The sequence below is a fragment of the Copadichromis virginalis genome, linkage group LG17, assembly GCF_057382275.1.
Source record: "Copadichromis virginalis isolate Kocher_CV1m ecotype Utaka linkage group LG17, C_Virginalis_male_GT1.1, whole genome shotgun sequence".
Classification (NCBI taxonomy): Eukaryota; Metazoa; Chordata; class Actinopteri; order Cichliformes; family Cichlidae; genus Copadichromis; species Copadichromis virginalis.
The window spans coordinates 15,706,895-15,717,145 of NC_140634.1; the positions used below are offsets into that span (position 1 = coordinate 15,706,895).

Here is a 10,251-nt window from a genome sequence, read left to right on the forward strand (position 1 = left end):
TGACTCATTTCAGGCCAGTGAGCCCTTCTAATGCTTGGTTTAGTGCCATTAGGTGCAGTGTTGTTAGGGATAAACGTTCAACAGCACGTTCCGAACATCCTGCATGCCCTGCTGTATGCAATAATGCAGAAAGAAAAACAGGTTACACTTGGGGACAGCGAAGGACTTCTAAACATCTGCAGCATGCATGCTAGGCTGGCTGGACAGTTACCTGATGGTAGTCGAAATGGTGATGTGGCCAGTGTTGGCATAGCAGGTGCACAAGCTACACAACAAGAAATATTAGTTTCAGAGGCAGTCTAAAACATCCAATTATCCGTTACAACTACTCCTGTGTAGGTGTGGGATTCGTTGTGTGTCACAGTGAGTTCGATGTAACCAGGTATTTTGCTCAGCTATTTTTACAGCAGTAGGTGTGGACAGCAGTGTCTGATATCATACCTCCTACCTGGGTTGTTGACCATGTTTTTCTTTTATGACCTTGACAAACACCCAGTGTCCAGGCTTCACCAGCTCTTCTCCTCTGTGCTCCGGTAGCTTCTACAGTCATTATTATAGTCAAGGCCGGACAGGCTGGACTCAAACGCAGGCCTCCGGGGGAATCGAGGGGAAGTCCAGGGGCACACTCCTCTTCACACAGTCAAAGTTTCCCCAACCCCTTACTACTAACCGCTTCTAGAAACTACAATTCATATTTACTTGTGTTTCAATATGTTACAAACATGCAAAGAAAATGTGGAAATCAGGGAGTGGTAAAACACTTTCAGTTCCCTCAGCCCTCATCTCATTTACAAATTTCAAACTTCCCTCATTTGCCTATCAGTTAATAATAATAATAATAATAATAATAACAACTATTACTACTACCACTAATTCTATTACAACAACAACAACAACCTTAAAACATCCGAAGAGTCACAATTTAGGGGCCTTTATTTTTGAAATGTCAGATCAAATCAGATTATGAAACACATTCTAAGCACAATGAACATGTTTACATGAAATATTTTATATATTTATACTCCCCCCCCCCATAAAAAAACAACAAGGGAAAAGAAAACAAATACACAGGAATTAGAAAGCAGATTTCTGAAAGTTTGGTATAAAAACAAAAAGAAAGAAAAAAATCACTCGTTTCCTCTTCGACTCTTCTTGTGACTCTTTTTTGAACTCCTGTAACGTGAAACAAAACAAAACCAAGTTAAATAAACAATGAATATTCTAATACCACTACACTGGAGTTGGTGAATACAAATATGCACACAGAGGGAAACTCTTTCTTCTCCCTCTCTGTCTTGTTATTTTTAACCTGGAGCTTAAAAATACACATTTCTCTTTCTTCCTCCTTCTTTTCTGTCTTTAGCCCATATCAAATTACGGCACAGTATAGTGTGCTTGTGCTATTTCTTGTTAGTTACTTAATTTAGTTACTTGTTTATAGACAATTAAAATCATGAAAGTATAATGGAGAAACTGCTCTCACAGCTAGAGACTGGCAAGGAACAACACAAATGCAACACAAGGGGGAGCCAAGACGACAAGTCAGGGGTAGATACCCAAGTTTGGGTGAGAATGAAGCCCCGGGTATCAAGAAAGTATCGTTAAGTGAGAGAGGAATTGACCTGAAAGACAGGATCCTGGACCCTCTGTAGCCGGTTACCAAGATTACATAAATTACCCTCTGAAGGTCTTCTAGATGATGTGAATGCAGCACTACGGACAATACGTACTGCAAACATTACCGAGACTAACCAGCTGATCTATGGCAGCAGTGATCATGAGATGTTTGGCTACAAGATGAACAGCCCCAAGGAGCAGTACGCAAGGAGTCAACTGAATGGTAAGAACAAGATCTGGGCTATCAACACCTATGCCTGTGATCAGGTACCCTGCTGGGATAATAAGCTGGTCACAGGAGGAGATCGAAGTCACTGACATCAAGACCAGGAAGCACAGCGCCCACTAATCAAATAACGTTACCCAGATATACATTAATAATAATAATACTCACCTCTCTGGGGACTTGGAATGGCTGCGATGTCTGTGGCTTCTGTGGTGACCTGGATCACAACAATGACACCAAGTCATTTTTAGTTATAGACAAAAGTTTTCCAAACTTATGTAACTATGGAAATAACTTGAACATTTCCAGTGCTAAAAACTTAAAACACAGTTGCCAAAAGGATGGCAGAAGAACAACATGAATTTCTATGATTGCTGGCTTCATTTCAGTGGTTTAAAACCCACTGATATTGTGGCACAAATCTTTGCAAAAAATAAACAGATGAAAACAAATTTGAATCCAAGTCATCCTGTGGACCACTGGCCCTGATCCTGAGTGTCCCACAAAAATGTCTGGCTCAGGTGTTTTATGGTTTGCATGCATTTTTTTAAAAACCCTGTTGGAGGTAAGAATGTCCGATATATATTCAACCATATATTATTTTTATTTTAGGATTTCACCTATTGTGGGTTATTATTAGAATGTAACTACCACGATAAACGAGTCACCACTGTACATATATATACATATAACAAAAATAACAGTAACAAGCCAATCGATTAATTTTGGTTGATTAACTGTAAACAAAGTGCTTTGTTCATTAGTAAGTGAGCAGTTAAAGATATAATGGCTAAAATGCTTTGGAACTCCAAGTTGATGGAGAACATACATGTTCTAAATCATATGAATGATATATTTGGTTGCTTCTTTAACTTAAATGTCTGCAGACTCTTTAATAACCCATATTTTCCCCCATTCTCAGCTGTCTGTTATTGTGGTTACACCATATGGCCACAGAACACTGATCTCCCCTTTAATTACCTGGTGATTTGGAGCGGTGGCGTCTCTCTCTGGACCTGCTGCGGTGGCGCCGGGGGCTCTTGCTGCGATGGCGATCTCTCCGTGGTGAGGGGCTGTTTATGTACAATAAAAAACACAGATATTCCTGTAAGACACACATACTAGCAGTGCAGTTTTAACAAGATTAAAGTGAATGCAAAACGCAGTCATACCTTCTCCTCTTTGGAGACCTGCTCCTCCTGAAGAAGAAATAATGGAGCTTACCATAATGAAAGCAACTGTATAAACTCAATGTGGGAAAAGGTTGCTCTGCAAGTCTACTTGTCTTATTCACAAACATATGAAGACTCAAGAAAATGTAAGGATGAGCACAATGAGTACCGTCTGGGAGAACGGCTGCGTCTGTAACGTGGTGATGGGGAGCGGCGAGGTCTGTCATTGTCACGGTAACCACGTCTATGTGGCTCAGGAGTCTGAATTCTCTCCATCTGCAACCAAATTCATTCATGTTTTTATTTTTCAGTTAATCCACTAACAGACAACATTTTCAGTGGACATAGAAGCTATTTTATGCAGACGCCTCTATATAACTGAGCTGAGCAACCTAAACCAGTCATTGTATTGCAAAGGAACTAATTTACACTATGTAATACTATCTGTATTACTTGTGTTTGCAGTTTTTACATATTCGGTGCCAGATCGCGGATACAAGCGGCAGAAATGAGCTTCCTCCGAAGGGTGGCTGGCCTCTCCCTTAGAGATAGGGTGAGAAGTTCGGCAATCCAGGAGGGGCTCAGAGTAGAGCAGCTGCTGCTCCACATCGAAAGGAGCCAGCTGAGGTGGTTCGGGCATCTGACAAGGATGCCCCCTGGGCGCCTCCTGGGTGAGGTGTTCCAGGCATGTCCCACCGGGAGGAGGCCCCGGGGCAGACCCAGGACACGCTGGAGAGATTATATCTCTCGGCTGGCCTGGGAACGCCTTGGTGTTCCCCCGGATAAGCTGGAGGAGGTGGCTGGGGAGAGGGAGGTCTGGGCCTCTTTGCTTAGGCTGCTGCCCCCGCGACCCGGCCTCGGATAAAGCAGATGAAGATGGATGGATGGTGCCATCTTGTGGCAGTACAGAACGTTACTGCTATTACAGATGGATTTTCATGTTTCAGTGAAGCTGAACATAAGCTAACTGTGCAGTTAAACAAAAGCTGATAGTTGAACATATTGTGTTTTGTTATAGTGAGGGCTCTTTAAACATTAGAAATATATTTGGAAAATGAACATGTCAATCAGAAACCACCAATTTATTGCATCAGTTTTATATGGTAGATTTTTACTGATAATTTTATTTTTAACCTTATCTTCTTCCTCATCTTCTTCTTCACTGCTTTCTACTTCATCCAAGTCCTCCTCCAAAGCGCTAATCCTTGGGTCCAGCATCTCAGCCTCCTCCAGCACTTGCCTCTTCTGTAATACACGCATAAAAAAAAGAAAAGTCAATGACATCGGCACGTCAAACAGGTCAGATATACAAAAATGACACTAACACACCTGAAGCCGAGGAAGGATGACGTCACACATTCTCTCTGCGTGAAGAAGCCCGTCGATGAACTCGTCCACATGCATCACCTCAAACTCTGTAATAATTTACAAATAAAAATAAAAAAATTACGCATTTGTCCTGGTTCGAACACATCCACTTTGAAGACAAAATGTTTACTTGCTACCTCACGTATCCCACCCACTAACAAGTGTCACAATGACGAAAAAAATCAGTGTCTCATTGAATGATCGGTGCCTGATTGGTGTACATATACATGCACAACGCCTACAAATATAAACAACCACCCAATGTAAGGTTTTTGCCAACGTTGTCCTAAATTGCAAAGTTTAATCCACTAGTATGTGCAAGTGCTTTGTATGGAAGAGGATTAGGGCCACTGGGAAAAAAAAGTGGGCATGTCCTTTTTTTTCTTCTTCTTCTTTTCCAGAATTTTGAGAAAAAAGTCAGAATTTTGACTTTTTTCTCAGAATTTTGACTTTTTTCTCAGAATTCTGAGAAAAAAGTCAAAATTCTTTATTTGCAATCGTAAAACAGAATCAATACTGTCAATGAATTTAAAAAAAATACTGTTTTAACAAAAAGAAGAGAAGAACAATAGTCAAGTAAAACAGATATTTTTTTATTAAGATGTCAAATTACATTTTACTGTAATTTATTTATTTATATTCTTTAGTGGGTGAAAGTTATGCTTGATGAATTCCTCACTTCTCTGGACTGTGCTGTCTCAAGTTTCGGTATAAAATAACATAAATTGAATAAATGTATAAAACATATAAAAATTGACTTAGAAAAACATAATTCAGGTTTATTATATTACAATTCTGTACAAGCTCTTGACAAGTTACAAGGTTAAATTACTTTAATTATTGTTAATCTAAAATGTTAACCAGTAGTTTCATACTTAAACACCTATGCCACTTTTGTGCTCACCTTTGCCTCATGCTGTCAGTACTGCTACACTGTAATGCTCCTAGTGCTGGGGCCTTGTTTCAATAAGATTCACACTTCAAATTAGGAAGTTTATTAGTGACATTAGCTCATGTGAAAAGATGGAGAATGCATTTCATGCACTTACATTGTACATTGCAAGTACTGCTGATTGCAAGCAGCGAGCAAATAATAAAATGTTTAGTATTTTTCTTTTATATGTCAGAAATATCATTATTGCAAATTTTCTTGAAATATTGCGATATCATTCACCTCCCTCCAACACCAGTTAGAGTCCAGTCATTTATAGATTAACTTGTCAAACTCACCTCCATTTCTGTTCTGGCTCTTAATCTTTCTGTAGTCATTGTACAAAGGCTCCAAGTATTTGTAGCAATCCACTGCAGTTCCAGTTAACCTCATGTACATCGCTCCAAGTAAACGCACATATCTAAAAGAAAAGGGAAAAAAATGAGCACGAACATGTCATACCTCATCTATGTGTTACACACATAAAAATATATTCTTAATCAATCCAGCATGAAATGTGCTACACACGCTGCTGACTGCCGACAACAGTTTACCAAACTGCTGTGCAACATTATAATCAGCAAGATCACATTCAGGCACAAAGACATTTAAAAACACATAAAACTATAAAACAGTACTTAAACAATTTACAAAGCTTTTTATTAATAACAATTTTACAAAATAGCAGAAACATATTTTCCTTACCTAATCATTATCAATAAAGTATTCAACAAATACACAGCCATGTGACAGCAGCAAAGTAAACCGAGGAAAATAGGTTTCACTCATACAAATTAACTGAAGAAATGTACAAATATCTCAGCCCCGCTATCATATAGCCCGACGGGCGGGGCTGAGATAGATTTTGGTCGCCCGACCGGAGATATCGCTAGCCCCGGGACGTCGGGCTAGCGATTTTGAGAGCCCTGGTGATTCATCACATTTGTGTTTGAGTTCATCATTCGATTTGTAAACACAAAAGCTTAAAAAGTTTTGAAGAAATTCAGATAAAACTCAAGGGTCATAATAATCTATTACAATTTGGCTTACATCCACCAAGATCAACTGAACAAAAAGTTAAGTTATGATTCTTACAAGTGTGTATTTTGAACATTAAAAAAGTACCATATAAAGGTTAAAAATCTTGTCACATTTGACCTCTGACCTCTCCTTCAAGGTCAATAGACTGATCTGAAGTTTCGAGTGATAATACTGCTATAAAGAGCAATTTAAAATGCCATTCTCAATGCCACTGTTTGCACTGATAACATACAGCCATATAAGAAATCATATATGGGTATTCTAAATATCATGCAACTTTTTCTTAAGGTCAAATGTTCATAAAGGTCTGTTATCTTTACAACTATGCTACAACCTTAGCTAAGCAAAATAGTGGGAATGTGCCTAAAAGTGTCACGAGTTTGAGTGAATTCTATACACTATGAACTTGGTTGAGAAAATTAACACAACATAAGTGTTTACTCCTTTTCTCTCTGCAGAAAACTCACTTGAAATCCTCGTTTTTTATGAATTCGACAATGATGTCTTTTTCAGGTTGAATCTGCAACATCTTCAGCGTGAGACAAAGGAAAGGAGTGGGTTTGATATTTCCACCAAAAACTCCACCAACATACTTAAGTTCCATGGCTTTGTCGACAACCAGCTCAGCTGAGGATGAAACAACATACAAAAGCATTGTTAACAAAAAACTATAAATACAAATTGCATTGTATACAATTGTTGCCTGCAAATGCACCTGCATACATGTTTCCAATTAGACAATGAACAGAGGTATACAGACTTGTACAGATTAGAAGTTTACAGTTCTACTACTATTTTACTACCAGTACCATTTCAGAACTGGGGAGTGATGTCCCTCACATATTAGCATATTAGCACTCTGAGTCAATTACTGTGGTATCCAACTATCAGAGAAGGAGATGAAGAAAGATGAAGAAAGGAATGCCTAAGTAGTACAACAAGCTGTGTCCTGGATTGTTGATTGCCTGACAGAAAGACCACAATATGTGCGTTTTAACATTGTGTGTTTGACAAGATCATCAGCACAACTGAGGCACCAGAAGGGACCGTCCTCATGTGATGCAAGCAGAAACATCTGCAGCTCAACGGGACAAAGACCAAGGAATTGACTGTGGACTTTAGGAGGACCTGGAAACCAATGACTCCCACTGACTTGGTAAAAAACACTGTACAGGAAGGGCCAGAACAGTCTCTAATTTCTGAGGTAGATGAGGTCTTTTAACATTTATTCCTTTTGCTGGAATGCACCAAATTGGGAGTGACATCACTTTTTCAATATTAATGCAATTTCATAAACACAAAATTTTACACCATTTCAATTGCAATCTGAAAAATGTTACGAAAGCCTTTAAATAAATATGGCCAAGAACAGTCCATGTCTCCCTTTAGACCCCCGTTTGCTGCAGGTAAGGCTGTAAAGGCTGCCATCAGCCTTTAGCAAGCTGTGTAATATAAACATGGTATGAAACCAAGTTAACAGCATGTTTTAATACTACTCTTGGAGGCTTACTGCAGATTTTTCTCTGTGTAAAACAAATTTTGGTGTTTGTTGATCAGGCGCTTTGATGAAGGGCTCCTGCCACCTTTTTCCCAGTATAGGTTTTATTGGTGGTTACAGGAACAACTGCTGTTTTTGGGCTCTAGAAACACGTTTTCTTTCCTCAGCTTCTCTGTAACAGCTAAGCCTATTTGCTCTTCCCGGTGCATGTGTAAGTGTAAACAGAGTTCAGCTCCATGTTAAACTATGCCAGTGTTATCATCACTGCTGCTATTGTGTTATCAGTGCTTCTGTATAAAACTGGGAGCCACGTGGACTTAATGTTGTCAAACTAAATATGTTTGCAGGTCTGTTTTTAGTCACAAATGTGGGTGAAACATTTGCATTTACATCGTTTAACACAACGGCATGTTACAGAACCATGTGTTAAATTTGTTTATTTTTTCTATAGCCTTTCTTCAGTAACAAACTGTTTCAACTTCTGCAATCAGGCAGGTTTCGCACTATCAGGACAAAAACAGAGATACTCAAGAGGAGCTTCTATCCTCACACCATCCAAGGCTTAAATCAGAACATGCCCCCACTCCCCTCATAGCATCACCATAAGGGTCTAGAACAGGACCTTATTTTATATTCTTGTCATATTTCATATCGTATCTGATTTATTATTACGGCACACGCTGCTACACTGATCATGCTGCTTACCTACTGCTTATATTACTCTGGTCACTGTTGTACTCCAGTCACTGTTTACATTACACTAAATAACTATAGTCACTCAGTTCAATTACTGTGTTTACGTTACTTAATTTTGTTTATTCTACTTCCATTGCACGGTCAGACATTGCTGTGCTAATATGGTACAAACACTTTAATATTCCATTTGCAAAATGTACATATTCAGTTTTTTAATTTAAAATTTCCGATTTCTAATTTAAAGTTACTTATTGTTTATAATATTTTGCACAGTCAAGGAGCAGTTCAGGACACATCTTAATGTGTGTTGTACTTGTATGACTGTGTCTTGAATTTTTAGCCTAAAATAAAATAATTTCTGTTGCCTAAAAATATCTCTCTATCTATCTCCCCAAGAATATAACTGAGCCCGCTTAATGTCGATAGTAACCCGCTTGCTAAAATGAGCCCTCATGAAGCTAACGTTAGCTCACTGGTGACACTACTAACCGGTGAGACCGAAGCATTCCTCCTTCCAGTACTTAGACTCGTAGATTCGTGTGCGGATGATTTTCTCCACCAGATACTGCGGGTTAGTCCCGTGTATACTGTTAGCGTCTTTAACGGTTCTGTTTGCCATGATACTACTATTCTGGCATGGAGAAAATGAACAAAAAAACAGAAAACCTTAGACGCCAAACCGGAAAGAGTAAATATTATTTCCGGTTCGACTTCTTCTTCTTCTTCTTCTTCTTCCTTCCGCTTCTTCTTGTTGGCAAACAGCGAAACGGTGCATTACCGCCGCCAGCTGGTATGGCGTGTGGACAAAAATGACACACACACAAAGAAAAAACGACACTCAATTTCATCCATCCATTCGCTTCCGCTTGTCCTTTTCAGGGTCGCGGGGGGTGCTAGCAACACTGTTGAGGATTTATTCAAAACTGAAAAGACACTGAACCAGAGCTAACGCAGCATCCTGCAGCGACATGCCATCCCATCCGGTTTGCGTTTAGTTGGACCATTATTTATTTTTCAACAGGACAATGACCCCAAACACACCTCCACGCTGTGTAAGGACTATTAGACCAAGAATTAAAGTGATGGAGTGCTGCGCCAGATGGCCTGACCTCCTCAGTCACCTGCCTAAACCCAATCGAGATGTTTTGGGATGAGATGGCAGAGTGAAGGGAAAGGGGCCAACAAGTGCTCAGCATCTCTGTGAACTCCTCCAAGACTGTTGGAAAAAAATTTCAGGTGACTACCTCATGAAGCTCATCCAGACAATTCCAAGAGTGTGTAAAGCAGTAATCAAAGCAAAGGGTAGCTATTTTGAAGAATCTAAATATAACAAATATAAAATATAAAACATGTTTTGAGTTATTTCACACTTTTTGTTTACTACATAATTCGATACGTATTCATTCACGGTTTTAATACCTTCAGTGAGAATCTACAATGTAAAGACTCACACATTTACTATTATGTCTATGTTATAGCACATAGAGTGAAGCGTCTGTCTCAAAATATTAACTAAACGTTTCTAACTTTTGTTGAAAATGTGATTTATGTAATGCTGACCAGGTTATTTCAAGTATGCGGCTTGTTTTGTGACACTGTTGACCTAATGTGATTAAATTATAAATATGTCGGGTTAAACAGCTGAGAGCACCTTGAGCACAGCATAGAAAAAGTTGTGCATTGAAGATGATTCTGAACCATG

At 39.1% G+C, this 10,251-nt stretch overlaps 1 protein-coding gene across 3 annotated transcripts in view; it reads right to left on the reverse strand.

Annotated features, from left to right (window-relative positions):
* Positions 1-915: 915 nt before the first annotated feature.
* Positions 916-10,251, reverse strand: part of prpf38a (pre-mRNA processing factor 38A) — a 61,580-nt gene continuing 52,244 nt past the window's right edge. For 2 of the 3 annotated variants that reach the window (XM_085437358.1, XM_085437357.1), the window contains exons 2-10: positions 6,823-6,982; positions 5,614-5,735; positions 4,345-4,430; positions 4,150-4,260; positions 3,185-3,291; positions 3,016-3,042; positions 2,825-2,916; positions 2,012-2,060; positions 916-1,173 (exon numbers count right to left, since the gene is read on the reverse strand). In XM_085437358.1, coding sequence (XP_085293484.1) covers positions 1,128-1,173; positions 2,012-2,060; positions 2,825-2,916; positions 3,016-3,042; positions 3,185-3,291; positions 4,150-4,260; positions 4,345-4,430; positions 5,614-5,735; positions 6,823-6,959 — 777 coding nt within the window. In that variant the 5' untranslated portion in view covers positions 6,960-6,982 and the 3' untranslated portion in view covers positions 916-1,127. Of the gene's footprint in view, positions 1,174-2,011; positions 2,061-2,824; positions 2,917-3,015; positions 3,043-3,184; positions 3,292-4,149; positions 4,261-4,344; positions 4,431-5,613; positions 5,736-6,822; positions 6,983-9,038; positions 9,268-10,251 lie in introns of those variants that run through there. The other variant, XM_085437356.1, reaches the window with a different exon arrangement.